The 25878-nt window shown below is 41.7% G+C and overlaps 1 protein-coding gene across 2 annotated transcripts in view; it reads left to right on the forward strand.

Annotated features, from left to right (window-relative positions):
• Window positions 1–25878, forward strand: part of mon2 (MON2 homolog, regulator of endosome-to-Golgi trafficking) — a 43908-nt gene that overhangs the window by 4279 nt on the left and 13751 nt on the right. For both annotated transcript variants that reach the window (XM_058076273.1, XM_058076274.1), the window contains exons 2-26: window positions 4687–4750; window positions 5098–5225; window positions 6765–6896; window positions 7050–7179; window positions 8320–8417; window positions 8690–8815; window positions 8967–9161; window positions 9236–9360; window positions 10643–10782; window positions 10850–11003; window positions 12238–12428; window positions 12580–12661; window positions 13032–13213; window positions 14272–14384; window positions 14870–14974; window positions 15082–15162; window positions 15237–15310; window positions 15429–15519; window positions 18394–18495; window positions 19606–19716; window positions 21299–21474; window positions 21554–21716; window positions 22385–22678; window positions 22742–22940; window positions 24651–25294. In XM_058076273.1, coding sequence (XP_057932256.1) covers window positions 4687–4750; window positions 5098–5225; window positions 6765–6896; window positions 7050–7179; window positions 8320–8417; window positions 8690–8815; window positions 8967–9161; window positions 9236–9360; window positions 10643–10782; window positions 10850–11003; window positions 12238–12428; window positions 12580–12661; window positions 13032–13213; window positions 14272–14384; window positions 14870–14974; window positions 15082–15162; window positions 15237–15310; window positions 15429–15519; window positions 18394–18495; window positions 19606–19716; window positions 21299–21474; window positions 21554–21716; window positions 22385–22678; window positions 22742–22940; window positions 24651–25294 — 3900 coding nt within the window. The remainder of the gene's footprint in view (window positions 1–4686; window positions 4751–5097; window positions 5226–6764; window positions 6897–7049; window positions 7180–8319; window positions 8418–8689; window positions 8816–8966; window positions 9162–9235; window positions 9361–10642; window positions 10783–10849; window positions 11004–12237; window positions 12429–12579; window positions 12662–13031; window positions 13214–14271; window positions 14385–14869; window positions 14975–15081; window positions 15163–15236; window positions 15311–15428; window positions 15520–18393; window positions 18496–19605; window positions 19717–21298; window positions 21475–21553; window positions 21717–22384; window positions 22679–22741; window positions 22941–24650; window positions 25295–25878) is intronic.

The raw sequence follows: 25878 nt of genomic DNA on the forward strand, positions 1-25878 counted from the left end.
GTGTATATATATATATATATATATATTTATATATATATATATATATAACTTCTTAGCTTTACTCATTTTAAAACTGTACTCAACTACGGTTATTCTGGTGAATGCAGGGTGATGCAGCAGAGCAATGCAATAATCGTGGAAAAAAAGAGCGGTGTTTTGGGGGATGGTGGACATTGTGCGGTCATAAAAGGCTGATTTGTCTGCTGTGTGACTCACACAACACCACCAACAACATGACACATCTATTGGAGAAACACAGCGGAATCAAGCACACATGTCGAGCTTGATACAGAGCTGTGCATTATGGAAGTTTAACAGCAAAAGTTAACCCTAATTATGACAACAATCACTTAAAATATGGTTTGCTGAAGCCCCAAATCCCTTGTGTTGTGTGAGCACCGAGCAGTGTGTGCAGGGAAAAATTTTGTGTTCTGTTATTTTTGTATTAATGTTCAGAAAGAGTTGTTGTATTGTCGAAAATCCTCACTGCGGTTGTGGGACTATGCTGAGGCCTATCCCAGCTGACTTCAACCTGCACTTCCTGAGTTCAGTATCCGTTTGGTGTGTTTTTTGCAGTGTTCTGTGGTGATATCATGCTTTTCTTTCGCAACATTGCAACTATTACTTTGATTATCTTAATTACTGAGAAATATTCAAACTTAGAGTTTAACACTTGTAAATATTATTACTATTGTGAGTATAACATGGGCGTGGCTCGCCTGGTGACCTGGCAAACTTCTTTTTTTCTGTGAATTTGTATTTCTCTAAAGCAGCTGTTTGTGTGTTGTGTTTTGGAGAATGTCTGCATCTCTGTATGTTAAAAAATAGATGCAACTTTTAATTCACATGTCCACCATTATCTAAGACTATTATACAGCGTTTATTTGATATTTAGCATTTTGCGTTTTGAAGGCAGTGACATTATAATTTTATACCTGATTAGTTTTATGTATGATTAGTTATATATATTTGATATTGGTAAGATGCTTATGTGAATTAGTTATAGATATTGGTAGGATGTTCATGTGATTTTTATATACATGTATATTAGTTCATGTATTAGTTGAAATACAGCTTAAGTTAGCCTATGCTATTGTATCAGCCTCTATGCTAATGAGCAAAATGCATGAAATTGATATATTTTCACGTGACAGGCCGAAGGGAAGAGTAAAAGTGTGGGGGCGTTAATTTAGATTGAACATGTGCGGTAGTTAGCCAGGGCTCCAGCACCATCATTTGTGGCAACACCTCAAAGTAAATGACAGCGGCATGTCCTTGACAGTCCTACTAATTCAACTTCCTTATTTTCTTTTTTTTTGATTCTTTGCATTGAATGGTATTTTAGGTATTGTCACAATTTATGTGTGTCATACAAAATATCTTCCATATGCAGTTGGAAATGCATGTGTGACTACATCTTCCTTCATCACAAGCACAGGCATTATAGTTTAGATTGACGATTTAGTAGCAATGTGCGCAGAGGCTGACATCCCCTTAGAAGGTTAGCCAGTTTGTTACCAATAAATTAATGTGCTTTACAATTTGAAACAAGTGGCTCAAGGTATATGGCTTCAGGTTTGTAGCTTTTTATACAATTCATAAAATAATACAATTTTATATCGGTTTGTATTGTCATATCGTGATATATGCTAAGATCCATATTGCCCAACCCTTTCGGCCAATATATCAGTTAAGAGGGCTTTCTTTCAGCCCTCGATATCGGTATCAGCATCGACCGCTGTGCTTGCAAATTTTGATCCACTTGCTCGTGGGATCAAATACTTATTTCCCTAAATGAAATACAAATTAATAAAAATATATTTTTTAAAGTTATCTTCTGGATTTTCCTTTTGATATTTTGTCTATCCACGTTAGAATACATCTACTATTAAAACTACAGAATGATCATGTCATAATTAGTGGGCAAACAACAACAAAATCAGCAAGGGATCAAATACTTTTTACTCTCACTGTCATGGACAAAAAAAACAAAAACTTCTTCCTTGTGGATGAGACCACCTCTGACCCACCCCTACCTAGATGAGCACACCTTGTCTATAAGATTGCCACTTTGCGAAAAGCAGGCTTCGCTACACATCTTAAATTACAGCTCTCTGTCAGTCATATACAGACATGGAAGCTGTATGGTTCATCATTTCGTTTGTCTTCAGTGAATAGGCTAGCGTAGCATAATATTGCTGGCAAAATGTGTGTGATGTTAGCACATAATCTCTCATAGCTGTGCTTGTGTTGCTAATGTTTGTGTCCGATTTTAGCACAAATTGCAATCCCGAGTTCCTCGTATAAACACAACCTCACACTCAGATTAGCTATTGTTTCTTGTGTAACTGAGCCCACTTGGTGCCGTGGTACACTAATCCCCTCTACCTCAAAAAGCCGCCTGTTGTTTTCTCAACACACACGTCACTCGATTAGGAACTGCACCGGATGAGGTTGCTTCGGGCCGCAAGGTATCATCCAGCAACTTTACATTTCAGGCTGAACCCGTCCAGTGTGTTTTTCCCTTGGATCAAAACAATGAGAACAAGGAGATGTCCCCGTAGTTTCTTACCTTCCATCTCCTCCACTCCAGAATATCACACTGATATCCTCTTGCTAATTGAGTAGCAGTCAATCTACTCCCACCACAGACATAAACACTATAGAGGAGTCCAAGAGACCACATAGAATAGCGATATATTTTATACATCGGTATAGAGTCTTCCAATGATAAGAAAATGACTTGTACCGGTATAAATGATAAACAGACGCAAGCCGAGTTGCGCTCCGCAGGGGATTTTGAAAACATAAGATGAATGAAATGCTGTCATTGTGAGGAGAAGGAATGTTCGTGTTAGGAAGTGTGCTCTCACTATAAACACTAAACCACCGTCTCCCAAACTAAACAGGTTGAAATGGCGATAAAAACACCGGCGAAGGCTGGCGGAACCTTGGAGCGTGAATTGAAGTTTGCGGGGTTAGCTTACTCTTAGTTCAGCATGCTCGCGCAATGGATTAGCAGAGGGGTCTCAAACTCAATTTACCTGGGGGCCACTGGAGCTAGGGTCTGGGCAAGGCCAGGCTGCATCAGGTTTTCAAAAAACCCCCACATTTATTAAAAACAGAAAAATATACAAACTTTTTCAGTGCTTTGGTTCCGATTTTCTACAAGAATAGCTCTGATAAAACATTCCACTGTTCTCAAATATCTTAATTTTTATTTTTCTGCACAAAATAAGATGAAAAATAAATAAACAAATCAAGAATAAAGAAAATCAATTAATCAGTAATAAATAAATATAATAATAATAAAACGGCAAATAATAAAAACTTAAGAAACTACATATAGTTGGTGGGTAGACAAATAATTTTTTTCAGATTAAAATGAACAAAGCATTATTAGAGCCCTGTAGACATGACAAAACACAACTAGAGTCACATTTATACTCTTTTTATTTACAACATATTTCGCAACTGCAGGGTCTTGTGACACGTGCTAACTCGCAAACTAGAGAGCTAGCGACCTAAACGGTAGCCTTCAAGTTATTTCCTTTCAACTTAAATAGCCAAAAACTTACCACTTCCACACGGATAGGGAGGATAACTATTAACAGTTATTTAACCTTTAACATGAACATGAATCAAACGTAATAATTTTTTCTGGGTACATGATACCATACAGCATCCATATCAAACTTGCGCGGGCCGCACTAACATTAAACTTTCATATCAAGGCGGGGGCCTCAAACTAGTGTCCTGCGGGCCACATTTGGCCCGCGGGCCGCATGTTTGAGACCCCTGGATTAGCGTCTTTGTGACCGTGCTTCAAAATAAGTGAGCTATGCTTTGTTACCCGCTTTCTCATTCACTTATGATTAGGAAGCTTATCGATACTGTACAATAGCAAAATATCATTTCTTAGCATGTCATGCATACTTCAGAGTCAACAGACATTTTTATAGATTGTCTAACCGGATCTGTTGCATGTGTTGGTTGTAAACGAGAGAGTGTGTTTATGTAGATGACGACACTCTTTGGCCTTGTCTAGTGAGAGTGCCGAGTGACACCTCACCTCATGTTTCAAAATGGGGGAAACCGTGCGTGATTTTTTTAAATTGCCATGTCTAATAATAATAATGATGAATATACAAATGACTGGGGGAGTTGTCCTCCATCACTGCATACTCCAATTTCAGCTGGACCCACAATTTCACAATTTGACGTGTCAGTTCCAGGAATTTGCAATTTTGAGATTTGCCTTATGTTTCTAACAAAAACCATCTCTGTTGTTGAGCTTTACTTTGGAATTCCAGTAAGGGAGCACATCCGTTGTCACAAACGCATGTTGGTCTGTGGCTCACTGTTCTGTTACATTGGAAATAAACACATTTTCAAGATACAATGCAGCTCATGATATGGAACTGCTAATGTTGCATAGAGATGTAGGAAGAGAGGGAGAGACCAATACTTGCAGTGGTTACTGCCTTTGGACAGGCAAATCTATTTCTCTCACTCGTCAACCCCTCCTCCTCATCGTCTTCATTTCTTTGCCTCTCAGGCACCTCACTGGGGAAATCACGCTCTACTCCTTTTAAGCAAAAAGCCCATTCTTAGTGGAAATCACAGTGCATTGCTTTTTCTTATACTTAATACAACTAACATAAACCCAAATGCTTTTCACCCTAGGCCGCCGAGTCTGGCATTGTGAAGATTAAGACCATCGCAGCCAGGAATACAGACATACTGGCAGGTGAGTGACATACTGGCAGGTGAGTGACATACTGGCAGGTGAGTGACATACTGGCGGGTGAGTGACATACTGGCAGGTGAATGACATACTGACTAGAACTGACTTTAAATGGCTAAATTAAGTAAAATACAACCGAAGACATTCAGAGGACGCATTCAAATACATTATTATACATAGTATTTAAACGGGTCACTAGGTATCAATAATGTTACTATGTATAATATATGTGTCATACCGCAAAATACCATACTTGCTAGATAACATACGTCATTTATGCTGCATCAATGTTGTAATGATAGAAACAATAATAATAATGAAATTTTTCTTGTGTTTTTATCGTCCTACAGCTCTGAAGGAGAACAGCTCCGAAGTGGTGCAGCCTTTCCTGATGGGCTGCGGCACCAAAGAGCCCAAGATCACCCAGCTGTGTCTGGCTGCCATCCAGAGGCTCATGTCCCACGAGGTGGTGTCTGAGGTGAGGACCCTGGACCCGTCATTCACGCAAATGTAATACAGCACACTCGAGGTTACGGCAACATAACACGTTGTAAATGTTGTCAGTTCAGGGTCACCAGATGAAACACATGCATACTGCAAGTGTACTTAAAGCCTGGGTTGGTGACAGTGTACGTTACAGCCGCTTGCTCCTCCCCCTCTTCCTTCTGTGCAGAGTGATCTAACCGATGTCTGTGATTAGTCGGCTTGTACTCACACAATTTCAGATCAATATTTGCAATAAAAGTGTTTTCACACATTGATTTGTTTGAGCTCCAATAGCACTCTGCCTTTTCTAGTGGTAAAGGAAGCTATAAAGCAAATATACTTTAAATAAATTAAATTAATTAATTAATCGATGAATCAGATAAAAAAAAATATATATTTGTTTTAATTTCAAAATTAAAAGATTTGAACTCTCAGTTCAAAATGATTTTAAATGAGAAAAATCAGCAGTATGACCCAAAGTTTGATGGGAATAAATTCACTCATCTAATTTGCATTATGACATCACCAGACTCAGAAAAATGGTCAGCACCCAATACCCACAATACCCAACAAACTCATCAAAATGTCTAATCCAGATGGAACCTTTTACTAGATAGTAAATATGACTCATTGTTATTACTAAGATTTTTATGTGATTATCCATCCATCCATTTTCTGTGTGCTGAGACTTTTATATACACATGAAAAACACCCAACATTAACCCATGTATTATATCACTTTCAGCCTAATGCAGTCACTTGTTTATATTTGAACTGTTGTATCAAACTGCTAATGAGCAAAATGCAGTAAATAGATATACCTGTATTTTCAGATTTCAGATTTAAATTGAACATGTGCAGTAATTAGCCAGGCCTCCAGCGCCATCAAAGCAAACAACTACAAATTTGAGTAAATGACTGAGGCATGTCCTGATGTTGACAGTCCTACTAGTTCAACTTCCTTATTTTCATTTGGTAGTCTTCTGCTTCTTTGCATTGACTGTTATTTTGGGTAAGAGTTTATCTTCATGTACAGTATATATACTGTGTGTATCAATGCTCTTTTCATATGCATTGGCCAATGTATTGGTTATCGGCCAATATATATCGGTCATCGGCTTTCTGTCAGCCCTCAATATTGGCATCGCCATCGGCCCCGAAAATCACAGAAAATCTCCAGAATGGATGAAGATGGTGTTGGAGGGGATGGCATAGTGACTGAATAATTTTGGCTCCACCGTATGTGTCGCTGTAGCTCTTGTTGCCACTTTGTCAACCTCTGTGAAGTACAAGGTTGCAAATACCAAGGTGGTGCTCGCGGCTATTGTCACCAATGTCGTTCTGAGGGCAGACAATAGGAAAAGTGCATAAATGGCTAAAGAAAGGAGATAGGGGTGTTGCTGCTGTCAGGATCTTTACTTTAATTGACATCAAAATGGCGTTTTTGACCCCGAAGCGAATAACATCAGCTGTGGCCGCCAGTGACTCACCTCCTGTGATGGTCCATAAACAAAGTGTTTCTGTGTGGCAGGCGGCGGCGGGCAACATCATCAACATGCTGTGGCAGCTGATGGAAAACGGTCTGGAGGAGCTAAAGCTTCTCCAGACGGTCCTGGTGCTGCTGACCACCAATACTGTGGTCCATGATGAAGTGCTTTCCAAGGTAGAAACACACTCCTGTCTCTTCATGCACATGTTGACCATATACAGTGAAACCATAAAGGTCCAACACATGGCCTATGGTGGTTCCTCTTTACCTGGGTGTAACATTATGTCAATATTTGCTTACCACTTTCCATGTCGTGTGCTGGCGCAGGCCATTGTGCTGTGTTTCCGCCTCCACTTCACCAAGGACAACATCACCAACAACACGGCGGCCGCCACCGTCAGACAGGTCGTCACTGTGGTCTTTGAGAGGATGGTGGCTGAGGATGAGCGTTTCAAAGGTCACAATTTGATTCGGGGGGATCGGACATGATCTTTTATTACACCGATTAAACAAATGTATTTGAGATTTTATCAAAAAGTTGACTCAAGATTGACTCTGACTACTTGCAAGTCATGTTGCCGGCTTGTGTGTTAAAAGTTTAAATTAAATACTTTGAAAGGATTCAAACACTGAGTTTGCCCACCTCTGCCCCAGCGCCTGTTTATGAGCACTAAACACTTGTTTGCAAGAGGTGCTCAAAGGCTGTCATTTAAAGTTGACACTTTTTAATGTAGACATAGACACACAAAATGCCAAATTCCAGTAGGGCTTTCTAAAAGCACTTTTTAACTGTCTAAATTCAAGCATCAACGCCAACATACTTCCACAACACTATTAAGGGACATCTTTAAGCATGTGCTTGTCAGTTCTAAATTGCCTTGCCTTACAAATGGTAATGGTAATGGTTTTATTTCATTCGAACATGCATCAGATTACAATTGAGTGCATCCCATAATCAGTTCACAGTTCCACATGTCCAAAAGGAGTAGGAAGAAGCAAAGCTTATTAAATCCTACCCCTCCATCTGGTACTTTTACAATTGGTAACTGTAACATTTGTTCACTTCCTGCTTTCCATAATACAGTTTAGGGTTGTTTTTTTTTTTTAAATAATGCACCTTGTACCGAAGTACAAGGTGATATGAGCATCCAATGCCATAATGGGTACCATAGTAAGTGTCAATATAGTGATATATATAGCACATCATGACTGGTTCAAGACTCTTCATCCTTGTATTTAGCAAACATCAACTGCTTGTATTGTTTCTTGATTTGGCTCATCGTTGTGCATTGTTTGATTTCCTTACTCAATCCATTCCATAGTTTGATTCCACATACTGAAATGCTATGGCTAGCACAACATAGTCCTAGCATAGAAGTTTTCAAATGTACTTCTTCCCTGAGATCATATTTCTCCTCTCTTGTAGAGAAGTATTGGATGACATTTTTAGATAATTGGTTGTTTTTAGCCTTATGCATTATTTTAGCTGTTTGAAGATGAACTATATCAGCAAGTTGGAATATTAGTGATTTTAGAAATAAGCATTCATATTATTATGAGTCACTGGATTGTGAACATAATTGAATTCCCTTTCCAGGCATTGTGGAGCAGCCTCCCCCTGTGCAGGGCAACACCAACAGGCGGTCTGTCACCACCTTGAGGCCCAGTGCAAAAGATGCATACATGCTTTTTCAGGTATGCCCACAAGGGGGCGGCAGCCTTCTTCACCTTTCCTCTCATTCTTGCTTTTGAAACATGGCTATCTTAATACACTGGTGTATTTACATATTGAGTGTCCACAGATTTGTATCTCCTGGTCTTTCATTTCTTTAATTTCTGCAGTGAAGCAATAAAGAAGAAGTGAAACAATGTCTTGAACGTCAACAAGAAGTATTTTTCCCTGACACAGCGTGTACTGCCAGCGATGACAGCACGGTTCATTGTTTGCCTGTCGCTTCTCCCTGCAGGATTTGTGCCAGCTGGTGAATGCCGATGCCCCCTACTGGCTGGTAGGGATGACTGAGATGACCAGGACATTTGGCCTGGAGCTGCTGGAGTCTGTCCTGAATGATTTTCCAGGCGTGTTCCTGCAGGTGCTTCCCGGTGCATTCTTATATATTTTGACAGCTAAAGGATTAATTGTTAATATTTCACTTGGTCCAGTATCTAGACTTGGTTAAATCCATCAGATGTTCATCAGGATTTGTATATTTGTATTTCTGATCTTTTTTTCCTCCCATGCAGCACCAGGAATTCAGTTTCCTCTTGAAGGAGCGAGTGTGTCCGCTTGTAATCAAGCTCTTCTCCCCCAACATCAAATTCCGGCAGGGGAGCAGCAGCGCCGCCTCACCGGCCCCAGTGGAGAAGCCTTACTTTCCCATCTGCATGCGGCTGCTGCGCGTGGTCTCAGTGCTCATCAAGCACTTCTACACTCTGCTGGTATGAAGGAAGTAGAATTGAAATCATCTTAAGGGCTTCTTTTCAACATTGCTTGTTTTTTTTCTCCCTTCAAGGTAACCGAGTGTGAGATCTTCTTGTCTCTGCTGGTAAAGTTTCTGGATGGAGAAAAGCCTCAGTGGTTGAGAGCCGTGGCTGTGGAGTCAGTCCATAGGCTATGTGTGCAGCCACATTTATTACGGTAACTCCCCAGCCATTACTCATTGTAGTTAATTGTCGCTTTCGTCTTAATCAGTCTTTAATTAGCAAATACACCCAAGCGCTATCATGATCAAACGCATTACAGTGGTGCCTTGGTTAGTGTCACTAACCCATGCCAGAAGGGCCGACTCAAACAAAAATGAACTCTCACCAAAGCATATTTTTCAAGAGAAAATAAAGTCCAATTAGTCTGTGTCAGGCACTGAAATATTTTAATGTAAAACACACTTTATACACAAATTGTAGTTGAACATGATGCAAACATAATGAATCACAAATGAATCGACAAACTGAACATATAAAGGAGACCTATCATTTTTCGGCCTACAGAGCAGCTACACACGATAACCAGCACAGAAAGCTTTCAAGTTCTTCCAGAATCTGCACCTATTCAGCTTGATTGCTTCCTGCAAAATTGGTCTGTTATATTATTGTATTGCACCATGAGCTGCTTGGCGGTTAGCAGGCCTCACAGCTAGGAGACCCGAGTTCAATCCCACCCTCGGCCATCTCTGTTTGGAGTTTGCATGTTCTCCCAGTGCATGCGTGGTTTTTCTCCGGGTACACCGGTTTCCTCCCACATTCCCAAAAACATGCTAGGTTAATTCCAAATGACTCCAAATTGTCCATAGGTATGAATGTGAGTGTGAATGGTTGTTTGTCTATATGTACCCTATAGTTATGTCTTGCCCGAAGATCCCAGCTGGGATAGGCTCCAGCGACCCTTGTGAGGATAAGCGGTAGAAAGTGAATGAATGACTATTGTTTGTCTGCACTTACTCGCCATGACTGACGACGCTGTGTAGATCTAGTAGACTCCCGCTAAAACAGATTAGCACCAACTACCACTAACAGCTTCTGAACACTGTCCATGGTTTTGTGGTCTCTCATTTGTTTACACTGTTACGCAACATTGGCTCACTTGATTACGTTGTTGTTTTTCAGGATGGTACTTATTGTTGATGTGATTGTTTGCGTGCATGGACTGTTCCAAATCATAATTTTTTCACATCATTTGTGATCCTTTTCATCATTTTGCTTGTCATATGAAAATAAAAAAAGATACTTCGCGTTCACTCTATTTTAGTCATGCGACCAAAGGCTGCCTAGTCTTGGAGTACCCAGCATGCTTTGGTGGCACTATGAGTTCGTTTAGTGTTTTGTCATTGTAACCATATGGAATGGGATGGAATAGAAAGTGTCTTTGCCAAACAATTTATATTTATTATTTAAAAGTACTGCATTCTTTCTGCTTTTTCCAGCTCATTCTGCCAGTCTTATGACATGAAGCAGCATTCCACCAAGGTGTTCCGAGACATCGTCAATGCCCTGGGCTCCTTCATCCAGTCCCTCTTCATCGTTCCCAATGTGGGAAATGTGTCAGCCGTCAGTGTGCCAGTTGGTAAGATTGGGAAATTCCGTTCTGTTAAAATATGAAAATATGAAAATATTTTTGCTCTTTCGTTGAGGTGGTTCGGGTTCAGGGCCCCAAAGCACAGCCCAGGGAGGCCCAGGCCCAGGAGGGGTCAGCGGCACCCTAACGACACAGGCTGCATTTGAATACCGAGGCACGTGGATCCCCCTAATGACGGTCAGCGTCCAGGGCAGTGCAAAAGCCACCTAGTAAGTACAAGTACTTTTTATGGCGTACTCGCACTTGGCCAATCTTACCATGCCTGGTCACACTTCATGCCTTCCCCATCTTCTATACGATTGGAAGAGGTGGCCCAGGGGCATCATATAATTCTATGCACACGCACTTGTAGTCGAGTCACAAAATAATGCGATCGCTCCTCGCAAGCTCTTAGTATTAACCGACAAAATTCATAGAAGAAATACAAGGAAAGAAATTCAAAGGTTAAGCTCGCTAGTTCACCCACAACAACATTCTCGTGCATAAATAATAAAGCCAATAAAAAAATAATAATGCAATGTCTTCTCTCGGAAGGTCTTTATGCTAACTGTCACAGTTCATACCGGAAATAAGATCCAAAGAAGTCAAAGCCACAGCACATTTGCTCTCCCGCAACCACATTCTTGTGCAAGGTCATTTAATGAATGCGTTTGCATCTATTGCAAATTCTTAATGTTAACTGTTATAGTGGAAGTAAATACAAATCCAAAGGTCAAAGGTCAAAGTCGTGACACGGTAACTCACCCGCAACTACATTGTGGTGTGAAATAAAACATTATTTGCTTAATGTGGGCACTTATCTCACAAGTTATTTAATAACTGTCAGAACTCATACCGGAAATAAAATACAGAAACTCTAAATAATCCAAAAGTCTGCACGGTTTGCGAGTGGTTAGCACGCAGGCCACACAGCTAGGAGAACCGAGTTGGATTCCACCTTCGGGCATCTCTGTGTGGAGTTTGCATGTTCTCCCTGTGCACATTCCAAAAATATGCGTGTTTCAAAATTGTCCATAGGTATGAATGTGAGTGGGAATGTTTGGCCTCTCGCCCGAAGACAGCTGGGATAGACTCCAGCACGCCCACGAGCCTCATGAGCATAAGCGGTAGAAAATGAATGAATGAATGAATGAACACAGAAATCACAGCATGCCACCTCACCAGTGACTTATTCTTGAGATGGGTCAATCAAATTTGCGATCGCTGCTCTTGTCCTTATGCAAGTAATGAATGACAGCCATCACCGTACACAAAACAAATGATTTAGAATTGGAAATGAGATTGGAAATAATCCATGAAGTCAGTGCAATTTCAGTAATATAGCCGAATAGAAGCCATGGCACGAGCAGCACAAATTGTCAACGTGAGCGCAGGCCATACTACGAATGACATAGTATGAGTACTGTTTCAAATGTACTACATTCACCTAAATGTCCCTGCCAGCCTTGAAATGCTAGACAAAGTGGAGCCTCCATCCATCCCTGAGGGCTACGCCATGTCAGTGGCCTTCAGTGCCCTGCTGGACCTGGTCCGAGGCATCACCTCCATGATTGAAAGGGAACTGGCCACAGAGGAGGAGGCGGCTGCTGAGGCCAGGGAAGCACAGCCTCACAAAGAGTGGCAGCCATCACCTGGTGAGTCTTCATCTTTGGGCACTGCAAGGAGATCTTCATCAGTCTGAATTCAGTTGGTTGCACTACTATGATCCTCTAGGTCTTTGACATAGATTTTTTTTATTATGGTTATGGTTGCTTGTCTGACTAATCAAAGCCTTGTGTGTCTCAGGAGCTCATCTGGTGTGGGAGGAGATGGTCGGTGCCTGCTGGTGTGGTCTGCTTGCCGCCTTGTCCTTGCTGCTTGACGCCAGGTAGACAAACTTGAGTCTGCTGTTTCATGAATTCTCTTTTCTCACTTTTAAAGACAGAAATCCCATAGGAGGCCTCCCCTTTGTACTCAGAAAAAAAATTATTGAGACACCTTCTATCAAACAGCCCTGTGGGACACTGTATAATCAAGTGATGAGGGATTAATGTGCTTTTCCAGACAGAGCAAGAGTACTTCCTTGCAAGGATTGACAATGTTCTTTTGCTTGAGTAGCATTCGATTACCTAAACCCTGTTGAACATTCCTAATCGGACAAATTCTTGTCTTCCCAGACAAGTGGAAGCTATTGTAGATGCAAAGGAACCAAAAAAATATAATATTTATGTCACTTTTCACCCAATACTTTTGTCTAGCACTGATGAGACGGCCACGGAGAACATCCTGAAGGCCGAGCTGACCATGGCCTCGCTGTGTGGCCGACTGGGCCTGGTGACGCCGCGTGATGCCTTCATCACGGCCATCTGCAAAGCCTCCCTGCCGCCGCACTACGCACTCACTGTCCTCAGCAGCAACGCTGCCAACCTGCCCAGCAAAGGTAATGCTTGGCACCGAAAGCGAGACTGGAAAATGGAATCTTATTGCCAATTAATGACAATACTCAGTAAGCCATTAATAGTATTGCAGCATTTCACATTAATTTCTGGCAGCCTGCCACAAATAAATCTGGACCCCCACAAATAAATTTCCCTGCTGCTTGTTCGCCTTGGCTCATAAACACATGGGAACTGGCTATGAATATAGCTTGCCGTTCCAAATCACATCATATCTCTGCATTGTAACACACCTCAGGTGTGTTAAGATAAGATAATAAGAAGACCTAGCAGGAGGGATTGGTGTTACCAGCTAATTCTTTAGTGAGTATTCAGACCCCTCGAGATTCTGTTTTTCCAATAAGTAACCTGTGACAGATGTAGTGTTTTTTTTCTGGTCAAATTGGACACGTGTGGAGACTCTTAGCATGAAAGCATGCTCTTAGCATCTTAGCACAGGCGATGCCATCTTGTTTGACATAAACACCAGAAAGAAGCAACAAAATAACGTTTAATTGCATCTTTTCTACGCTTCATTTTTTTTGTCTCCTACAGCCTCCATACAAATTACATGCACATGTGTTCGGAATATTTATGCTAATGAGTCCGGTGGGAAACCCTGGGACGGGGAGGTTGATAAATGATGTGTGTCTTTCTCTAATATTTTCCCACAAAGAGGCCTCTGGTGGTCTTGTGTTGATAAATGAAGTGTTTTCTTATCTTGGCGATCTGCAAGCTGTTCAGTCGAGTTTAGCGTGTAAAACTCCCTCTCCCCAGTGCTCTCTTATTATTACGGCGATCCATAACATAATGTGGTGACTTCTAATTAAGAACGCCAAGGAGAGCGTGCCCGAGGACATGCACATACAGCGTCTCTCATAAGGACCCTCTGAGACGTGCACACTATTTGCATATTGGCTTGTACAGATAAAGCAGGCTAATTGGGTCGTGCAGGATGCTTAATTTGGAGTTGATTAAGACGGCTTCTTTTGCACACTTTGAGTGTTTGGATACGAGACTAAATCCCACTTGTATGCATTTCTTTTTTTTTCCCCCTCTGCAGCTTACTCGATCCAGGGCCAGAGTGTGCAGATCATCAGCCCCTCCAGTGAGTCCCATCAGCAGGTGGTGGCTGTCGGTCAGCCACTCAGTGCCCAACCACAAGGAACAGTTGTGGTAAGGACTGAACTAGACTACTTTAGAATAGTCAGTGTATGACTGACTAGTCAGCTTGTATAGCGTTACTGTCAACACACAGACATTGTTTAATAGCTGGCAACACAAGTGAATGGCTGCAATTGGTTGGCGAGGAAGCAATCGAGAACCTGTGGAGCATCATTAAGAGGAAGGTGGAAAGGTGTCTTAACATCCACCAGTGATATAAAGAGGATTCCAGTAATGCCCAAGAGGATGAAGGCAGTGCTCGATAACAATGGAGCTCACACTAAATATTCACACCAAGGACACAATGACACATTAATTGTGAGGTGTACTCACTTGCGTTGCCAGCTGTTGATTGTATACTGCAATGCAAGCTGTACACTGACTACTGTACGTATATCCATGTTCACTTTCTATATATTGTCCCTTGAGAAGATATTATCAAATGGTTCCTGCACATTGGCTCTCAAATTGTACCGTGCATTTCTGTCTGTCCCAAGCTTACAGCCAAGAACATTCAGTGCATGCGAACCCTGTTGAACCTGGCCCACTGCCACGGCGCCGTACTGGGCACCTCCTGGCAGTTGGTACTGGCCACACTGCAGGTACGACGACTGACTGGTTTGGCACACGTGTTCAAAACAATCCAACACCTACTTTACTTCTGATTGGACTATTCTGTGTACATTATCTTTGGTTGTGTCTCTCCCAGCACTTAGTGTGGATCTTGGGACTCAAGCCAGGTGTGGGCGGCGCCCTCAAACCCGGTAGAGCCGTGGAGGGACCCAGTACGGTACGTTTGCATTAAACAACATACATTGCCTTACATACAGTGTATTTACTGGCTTTGTCTCGATATGTAAATAGGTGCTGACCACAGCAGTGATGACTGACCTGCCTGTCATCTCCAACATTCTCTCCAGGCTTTTTGAGAGTTCCCAGTGAGGACACTTTTTTTTCCCCAATTCAGAATCTAGCAATAACTTTTGTGTAGAAAACGTTGGTCATGATGCTATTGTATTTTTATAGTGGCTCAAATGTCATATTGTCTGATGTTAGGTACCTGGATGATGTTTCCCTTCATCACTTGATCAATGCCCTGTGTTCTCTCTCCTTGGAGGCAATGGAAATGGCCTATGGGAACAACAAGGTGAATATTTTCCCTCCCATACTATAGTGTTTTAGATATGTTTCAGAGGTCTCACAATATTGTTTGCATAATCCTAGAATTGGAATTTTAGACAGTTTAAACATAAAAACGACATTGTAACAAAGAATGAGACAAGAAGAGACACGCCCTAGCATTTTAATAGCAAAATTGTACTAGGTTAACCAATGTGCAGAAGAAAAACACATGGCCAAACATAAAGCTGTCTCTGTGTGCTTTATGTGTAGCAAAGACAACCAAATTATAAAGTGTTAGCCCATATTCCATGTTTTGTGTTGTGATATCATGTGCTTTGTGCTCCATGTATCAATCAACATCATTATGACTTACTCCATGGACAGTTGCCCTGGGGTCTCTTTTCCAGTTGATTTGGGGCAAGTGGGAAAAGGTTTTAGCACTGCATGGTGTGTTAGCGCTAACAATTCTTGGTTTGGTGTAATGCAGTCTCTTGGAGCAATGTCCTCTTTGCCATACGCACGAAGCCGTTCCATCGGTGGTAAGGTTAAAGTCCTATCAGTGGGCTCTGTGAAATCAATACGCCCAGGAAAGATGTTGCAGTAATGTTTACAATGATCAAAATAAGGGAAAATACTATAGATATTACATATTATCATGAATGCACCCATATAAAATGATAAAACGTTGTTGGAGGTTTTTTTAGAGGGCTTTATAGTCAGAACAAGTTTGTCCCATGACGTGTATTGTTAGCGCCCTCATTCTGTTTTTTCCCCTTGCAGTGGGATAAGGTCAAGACTTGTGCTCATGTTTCACATTCATCAAAATTCCCCCCAAAAATGCAGTTTTCCTTTAAGTACCCTTTGGTGTCTTGTTCATTTTATGACATGCTATGCTATGTTAGCCTATTTTCGGATGAAAAACAATCAAGGTCACGATGAAACTTGCAGCACTATTACTGCAATAGTGCTCCAGGCTTTCTTTGAAATGTCGACTAAAGCCTTTTTTGTCTTCCAACAAGTGGTGGGTGGACTCCTCTAGTTAAGGGCGGGTCAGCGGAGAATAGGGTTAGGCATCGTTTGAATTTGACCTATTCCGATTGCGGTTCCTAAAGATTATTGATTCCGATTCTTTTCAGAGGGAGGGATCAATGGCGCATATCCTGTTGGGTGTTGGAGAATCGACAAAGTCTAACTTAGCCATGTTGGCTCCTACTAAACTGCGTGGAGGAAGTCAATGGTTTCATTTAGACTATATGACATTTTGAAAACAAAATCTGTTCAATGCAATAGTCATTTATTGACTGTCCCGAGTATGAGTGGGACCGACATAGCAACAGTGCCATCACTGTTGCTAGGGAGCCATATATCCAACTGCCAACTGTAAATTAACGGCAATGGAGATGAATATCCAACGCCCAGCGTTAAAAACTAACTTCACAATGGTAAACAAGTAAAGTGAATAGAGTAATGGGCGGTCTGGTCAATTTCCTGGTTAAATCTAACATCAGGTAAAGTACGCAGCATTAGTTAGCTGGACATTTTGAATTGACCACAGTATTCACAGTATAAAGCAGGGGTCTCAAACTCAATTTACCCGGGGGCCATCGGAGCTAGGTTCTGGGTGAAGCTGGGCCGCATCAGGTTTTCAAAAAAAACCCAAAACGCATTTATTAAAAACTGGAAAAAAAAATCAATAAAAAAAAATCTTCAATGCTTTTGCTTCTGCTATACCCTACACTTTTTCAGTACTTTGTTTCCGGTTTTCCACAACAAAATATCTGATAAAACATTCAACTGTTCTCAAATATCTTAATTTTTATTTTTCTATACACAAAATAAGATAAAAAAATAAACAAATTAAGAATAAAGACAATAAATCAATCAATCAGTAATAAATGAGTAAAATAATAATAAAACAGCAAATAAGATAAACGTAAGAAACCACATACAGTTGGTAGAGAAATTATTTTTTTCAGATTCAAATGTACAGTATTAACAGTTATTTAACCTTTAACATGAACATTAATGAAACGTAATAATTTGACCCAATTAGCAAGTTAGCATCGTACTCAGTTCCATCTGGGAGCAGCGTGGTAACTTTAACAACATGTTTGATGAGATGCTTTATCTTGACGTGTATTTTCCCTTTTATTCCAAATCATTTCCTGCATTTATTTGTACCCAGCGTCATAAGCCTTTAGCTTTAGCATTGCTAATCCAAAGCAAAACAGGGCGGGGTAACAGGGTAGGGTAACAGTATGGGCAGGGGGCAGAATCATGTTAATTGTGTCCGGTGTGCACACAGCTTTAAGCTGTCATTTCAACATTAAACTTTGGTATCAAGCTAGTATAAAGTATCGTTTGCTGCTTTGATCCACCTCATTTATTGTTTTGCTTATCTGATTGGTTGAAACAAGTCCGGCGTAGCCTGTAAAAAAACGGGGTGAAAAGTCCGGTGTAGCGCATCACAAACGGGTCAGTAAACCGTGAATCCGGGGGTGTTTCATCCTGAGGGTGGGGCAACCTTCTTTGCGAAATTCTCATTTTTTGCACAATTTCAGTCAAAGTAGCAAGTGCCGTTGCACACTGTCCGTGGTTGAAATGGATAAACACAAACGGTGACTCGCCGCCTCTTTTCGTTTGATGCCACTGGCCAATCACCGAACGTAGGCACCAGTTAAACAAATGAACGGTCCCGGGAGAATCGGAATGTCAGAACCGGTTCCAATCGATGCTCGATGCACAACCCTAGTGGAGAAGGTTTGTCCTTCATTAGGTTTCTCCTCTCAAAAGTGGGGAAACCAAGGCAAGAAGATAATGGATTTGTTTCACATATGCTGCTTATAAACAAGTTTTAAATTGAAATATTTAAATGAACATTTAAATGTGTCGTCTCCAGGAGCCGTCGCTCTTTGCTGTGGCCAAGCTGCTGGAGACGGGCCTGGTCAACATGGACCGTATAGAGATCCTGTGGAGACCTCTGACTGGACACTTATTGGAGGTAATGTCTGCCTTTCCTGCTTATAAATGCATACGCTATGAAATATTCCAACATTAAAAAGTTGATATTGTGACCATCTGAAAGAGGATTCTTTTAACAAAGGTTTAAAGCATTTCTTCACATTTTTCTTTCTCTATCTCCCCACTATCCTTTCTTCCTGTCTGTTGTGCAGAAGGTAAGCGTTGACACTTTCATCCAAAAATTTTTGGCTTTATTCAGTCTTTGTCTCCCCACGCCCTCTCCTCCCCAATCTGCTCCTTCCTGGGAGCAGATCCCTTCTGTCGGAGTTAAGAGGCTGCCGATTCTTGATGTCTTTCTCCATCAGTCTTTTTAACTTTCATGTTGGCAATGTGAGGTTTTGATTGTCTGCGGGCTTTGCACGCAACAGGGGTGTCCAAACGTTTTCCACCAAGGGCTGCATACTGAAAAGTCAACAAATCGGACAAAGCTTTGTGTCATTATTTATTCGTTTTTTGTATCAACATTTAAGCTTTTTTGCTTTTTTTTTTATTTAATAAATAATACACCAAAGTAGGACCACATGCCCTTCAGGCGGCACTTTGGACACCCCTGACATGCACATATTTTAATAATCCCACAAAGTTTTGAGATGAAATAATTTGCTAAGAAGCCATATTAATCTACTTGCATGGACAGTCCTAATGCTGCAAGCATTTACTATATTTGTTTCTTTTTTGATGTGATGAAAAAAGTCACGTCCACTACAACAAGGGTATTCTTTAATGTAGTACAACAAAGTATCATTCCTCATTAAACCTTATTTGCAAGCTGACTTTAAGGAAGTTTTAGCCAGTGCATTCAATCTGCATGTGGACAAAGAGCCAAACGGTATAATTCTATGTTTGTAAAAACAACTGCATTTGTGTGTGTGTGTGTGTGTGTGTTTGGACGTGGCATCATACGCCTGCTTAGCTTGACATCTCCCTGTGTGTTTATACAAACATGTCATACAAGTTATTATTTCATACATGCATGCAGAAATGAAAGAAGGACACACCAATCTGCCCACACTTGTACAAACATTTCCTTTTCCGCTCTCCGTGCTGGTGTTTGCATTTGTGCGTACTGTATGTGTGATGTGTCCTGCAGGTCTGCCAGCATCCCAACTCCAGGATGAGAGAGTGGGGGGCTGAGGCGCTGACAGCCCTCATCAAAGCCGGCCTGGACTATAAGCATGAGCCGCCGCTCGGCCAAAATCAGGTACTCTGAAAATCAAGTCCATAAATGTTACCTTCGGCCTGTATCAGTGCATAATCACTATTCATTTGTGTTTCATTCTGTTTAGCTAACTACCGTCATACGTTGCTGTAGTTAACTCAATGTTACATTTTACTCCATGCAAAATTAGGACACCACATGGAGTAAATGACATTTATAGCGAATGTTAATTTGTTTATTTCACAGCAAAGATTTTTTTTAGAACATAATTTTTTTTTTGCGTTTTCATTGTGAGAACTAGTTTTTTTTTTTAAATCAAATTATGCAGAGCAACGTATTAAATCCAGAATTTGTAAGCAAACTGGGTGTGTTTTAAAATTCATTTCTTGGGTTTTTGCAGCTGATGGTTTGGAGCTCATAAAAATTAAAATATCAATAATAATAAAAAAATAAAAAAATAAAAAAATAAATAAATAAATAAATAAATCAAATATCAATATTTCAAAACTCACACCAACACACTGGCTTTGGTAAAAACCTGTGTCATGTGATTTTTGTGCTTTTATACCTGTTTGGCTGGCACGGAGATCAAATGATTCAGTCTTAAAGGGGAACTGCACCTTTGGGGGGAATTTTGCCCATCTTTTACAATCCTTATGTGAAACATGAACATTTTTTTTCCCTTTTCTGTGCATGATAATGGAAGAAAACTAGTTAATATTCATTTTCTACCGCTTATCCTCACAAGGGTCATGGGCGTGCTGGAGCCTATCCGAGCTGTCTTCGGGCAAGTGGCGTGGCGGGGTACTCCCTGGACTGGTCGCCAGCCAATCACAGGGCACATATAGACAAACAACCATTCACACTCACATTCATACCTATGGACAATTTGGAGTCACCAATTAACCTAGCATGTTTTTGGAATGTGGGAGGAAACCGGAGTACCCGGAGAAAACCCATGCACGGCGAGAACATGCAAACTCCACACAGAGATGGCCGAGGGTGGAATTGAACTCAGGTTTCCTAGCTGTGAGGCCTGTGTGCTAACCACTCGGTCGCCGTGCAGCCAAACTAGTTAATATGAGCTATCTATTTACATAACTGACCTCTATATTAACCAAGCTACAGCAACATTATTATTGTAGAAGCTAACACCAAGAACTATATTTCTGACAGAGTCACTCACAGTGCCTCAAGCCGCTCACTAATGACTTGTTTGTTTCTTGTGGCTTTTTTCCCTGATTACGGGGTCGCCACAGTGGATCTTTTTGATCCGTATACTGATTTTTGGCTTGAGGCCTTTATATTCCGGATGCCCTTCCTGACGAATACCAATGGTGCTTTCTATTACTTCTATTCAGTCACACCAAGCAGCCTCAAAAGTGTTTACCAAATTTTATGGTGATTCAGCTAAACTCACTGAAGTTGCACAACGCTACTTATGGGGCTTTGATAACAGTGCCACCATGTTGTTGTTGTGCATGATTTGACAAATTTTCACTTGTGTGCATCAGCTCAGGATTAGAAACATTAGTACACCCCATATATGTCTCATGTAACACGAAGTATTGCAGTATCAAAAATGATTTCTTAGAGCAAATTATTTTATTTTATTTTTTTGAAGCGGCTGCAGCTTCTGCTGCTCAACCCCCTGAAGGAATTGTCCAACGTGCTGCACGCGGACATCCGGCAGAAGCAGCTGGAGAGTGTCCTGCAGATCCTCCAGAGCCAGGGTGACAGCCTGGGCCCCGGCTGGCCACTCGTCTTGGGCGTCATAGGAGCCATTCGTAATGATCAAGGGTAAGAGTGCACGGGGTGAGGTATTTGTCTCTTTGCGAGGACAAACGTTGACAAACGTCCCGGATATGTTCTCCCATAGTGAGTCTTTGATCCGAACAGCCTTCCAGTGCCTGCAGTTGGTGGTGACCGACTTCCTCCCCACCATGCCTTGCACGTGCCTCCAGATTGTAGTGGATGTAGCTGGAAGTTTTGGGCTACAGAACCAGGAACTCAATATCAGCCTCACCTCTATCGGCCTTCTGGTACACACCCATATTTCTTTATTGCTTTCCACTTAAAGGTAGAGCTTTATTTTAAAATGCATAGCCACTTATTTTATTCCCTCCCTCAAGTAGTGGAGGGATACACAGTGCGGGTTCATTTAACGAGGTGTGGATCAAAGGTGGTGTAGCTGACTGTTGGATAGTTGACAGAGCTTAGTTTTAAGATGTGTAGCAAAGCCTTTTTAAATGTTATTGAAGTCGTGGACATACACACAGGGCAGGTTCATCTCACTTGGGGCAGCTCAGAGATGATATCACAAATCAAACAAAGGAGGGACATGATGTTGATATTTGATGTTTCTCAATTATTTACTTTTATAACATCATTCAAAAGTCACTTTTGCCAAATGGGGGACCTTTAAAGCAGTTTTATTGATGACAGGACATTATATAGCTGTAGCTGAGTGTTTAAGATGTATGATTTAAGATGTGCATTTTGTTGTGTGGATGTACACAAGGGGCGGGCTCATCTAGCTTGGGGCAGGTCAGATGGGTAGTATCATGTCCCATCAGGAAGGGTTTTCTATGATGCCATCAAAAACAAACAAAATAACATAGTTGTTATTGTTACAACATTGTGTGTGACAGATCTGCACTATATGGACAACAATCTTGACATACACCTCTTCAATTATTTTTACTCACAGTGGAACATCTCAGACTACTTCTTCCAAAGGGGTGATGCCATCACAAAGGAGTTGGAGAGGGAGGAAGAGGCCCAGCAGAAGCAGGCCCGGGAGAGAGGAGAGACCCTGAACAGGCCCTTTCACCCGGCCCCTCCCTTCGACTGCCTGTGGCTGTGCCTGTATGCCAAGCTCGGCGAGCTGTGCGTGGATCCAAGGCCTGCTGTGCGTAAAAGTGCCGGGCAGACATTGTTTTCCACCATTGCTGCGCACGGGACCTTGCTGCAGCAGCCGACGTGGCATATCGTGGTCTGGAAGGTAGTCGCCCGACAATATTATTTTCACTTACCAAAAGAGTTGAAATATCTGTGTCACCACCAGGTGTTGTTCCACTTGCTGGACTGTGTGAGGAAGTCATCCACTACGGCAGACAAGGAGAAAATCGAGTCCGGCGGCGGCAACATCCTCATTCACCACTCGCGTGACACAGCAGAGAAACAGTGGGCGGAGACCTGGGTGCTGACTCTCGCTGGGGTGGCACGCATTTTCAATACAAGGCGTTACTTCCTCCAACAATTAGGTGAGTCTCGGGAGATTAATTCACTGAAAATTGTCTGAGCCGGAGGCTGAATTTTTGGATTGAGTGTATTATATCGAATTATACTGATGAATGGTTGCTCTTGTGGTTGAATATGGTTAATAATTGGTAAGAAAAAGTGCATAGTTAAGCAAATGTTATTTATTTTTGCCTAAATTAAGTAATATACAGTGTATGTGGTATATATACCATACACACAATTATATATGTGGGCAGGAAGTTAAAAAAAAAACAACAACAAGGAACTCTCCCAATGCTAATGTGCGAGTCTACAGTACAGGTTTTATTAATGTTTTATTTTGGCTTATTCTATCTACTATATTTACGGCTATACACAGGTTCTCCTAAATCAAAAAAATTAGGAACACAGAAAAAAAATGACCAGCAATGTGACATTTCTTAAATAGCACAATGTTATTATTAAACTCAAACAACATACACAGTAACATAATAGTTATATATAGCACTCATAGTTAGCTCTACGTCAGACGCACAAGCTAGTTTTTGTATGGCATTTGTCATTGAGAGTGGCCGATATGAACAAAGAAAAGTTGTAGCAGATCTGAAGATTAATATGCAGATGCACAAAAATTTTACTCTATTAGCTTTATTCAATTCAATAATGTTCAAAATGATATTTAGAAGACCTTAGCAGGTTTTCTACGCTCTAACTATGAAAAAAATATTCCATTTATAAATAAGGAATCTTTGTGGAAATTGACTCACTGAAATTATTGAAATTAACTTATCACAATTGGTCTGGAACCAATTCATTAGCCACGTATACATGAGGAGTTTTTCTCTTTCCGAATGGAATCTTTCCGAAAGCAATGGTATACATGGAAAGGAATATTCCAATCGCATGTCTACATGCGCCGCTATAATCAACCAGAATAGTCAATGGGGCATGCCCAGTAAAGTGTAAACATCAACATCACGTGATACCGACTTCCTCTAGTTTATCTTTCACTCATTGGAATAACTCTGTATTGCCAGTTTTTCGTTCCTCCAGTCTTGAAATTTAGTTTGGATCAAAAACAAACTTTCCGCAGCAGTCCAGTGCCGATTGCTCTCCTCCATTTTTTTTAATCGAACAACGTCTGGAGCTGCGTGTAACGTCATATCTCAGCATTCCCTGAAAGAACGCACCCGGGAACAGGAAAAGATAAAGTTCAATCTTGCTAATATTTTATAATTAAGCTCGGCACATGTTTTATATAGCTATGTATTTTCTTTTTTAATAAAACTGGATTTGTGAATGGCGTATAGAAGGGTTTAGATTCTGTTCCACAGATGGCGCTAATGCACACGAAACGCAGTCTGACAACTTTCCGTTTGAGCGGGTACAAGATACCTCAATCGGATTGGGGAAAGGAATATTCTACCCCTGTGAATCTGATTATATATTCATTCGGATTGGCACTTTTCTTTCGGAATGAGGTGTATACAAAGGTTACATTCTTTCCGTTTGAGCAAATAACCCGAATGGAATTGGAATAATTGGGTCCATGTATACGTGGCTATTGTGGTATTGTATTGTCTTTTCTACCTGTATTCTATTTAGTGGCCGTAAGGGGGCGATGTAAAGGGACTGCACAGAAGCGTAATCAATATTGGTTGCATCCCACAGTGATGTCCCCTTGTGCAGTCTACACCGTTGGCCCATACTGACATGTGTCCCTGTTCCCGTAGGTGATTTCTTTGAGGCCTGGGAGGTTCTCCTCAACCACATCCAGTCGGCGGCGCTCAGCAAGAATAACGAAGTTTCCTTGGCCGCCCTCAAGAGCTTTCAAGAGATCCTCCAAATTGTGACACCCGTGAAAGACTCAGACAAAGCAGGAGATGCCCTCGCCGCTATTGGTGTCCCCCCGGTCCTCATCGATCCCCTCTCAGCATCCGGTCCCGGCAGACCTCTCATGCGCTCGGATTCACTCGTGGAACGGCTGACCCGGTACAACGGCGCAGAGCTGCAAGCCCCTCCGCCAGGGGAAGAGTCGGCCTTGGAAGACCTTGCCTTGTGGTGGTCGGCATGGAACACTTGGTACCGGACGGGGACAGACAGCACGAGGCCGCCCAGTGGTCAATTGGAGAAGCTCTCCTTCATCCCCAGTCAGCCATTCCTCACGGCGCTCATTCAGATTTTCCCGGCGCTGTACCAGCACATCAAGGGCAACTTCAGCATGGAGGACCTGAAGAAGCTGGGAGTCATCCTCCACGGCGCCGTGTCAGTGCCCATCAGCAGCGATGCCTCCCCCTTCATACTGCCCTCCTACACTGAAGCTGTACTCACCAGCCTGCAGGAGGCTGTGCTCACTGCTCTGGATGTTCTGCAGAAGGTGAGTTGGAAGACACTTCAAATACCTCAAATACTGGCCTGCTCGCTAATACACACCATTATCCAATTATTAAACAGGTGTGTTGTCATCCACTTGAACTAATAAACCTCAAGTCGACACTTCACACTTTCCCCAAGGAAAAAATTATGTTATGTATTTTATCCCTACCAATAATTTATTTGTTGAAGGGCACCTATTATGCTCATTTTCTAAGCTTTGTATTGAGTTGTGGACCCCTGTAGAACACCTCCAGATGATAACCCTCACAAAAAGCTGTCTAGATCTTTCTGCAGTGTTTACATGGACTTCTTGATTCCGACCCAATCGGTGCGTTTAATTTCCTCCACCTCCGCTCCTTCTCTTGGTACGCCCACTTTGCTGTGATTGGTCACACTCCAAATCGCTCCCGATGACTTCGGGAGGGCAGGCGATCTGCAGCCCAAGTGTTAGAAAAAAACTCTGTAAAACCAAGGTTGCAGAGCCAACTAAACCATCCCTTCAGGGCTCACTTCCTAATGCGCAAACCTCATTATCTTACGCTTGGCATCGTTTAACAAGAGTCTAAATATAAATAGTCTAATCAT

This window comes from Doryrhamphus excisus, chromosome 6, assembly GCF_030265055.1.
Source record: "Doryrhamphus excisus isolate RoL2022-K1 chromosome 6, RoL_Dexc_1.0, whole genome shotgun sequence".
NCBI classification, from domain to species: Eukaryota; Metazoa; Chordata; class Actinopteri; order Syngnathiformes; family Syngnathidae; genus Doryrhamphus; species Doryrhamphus excisus.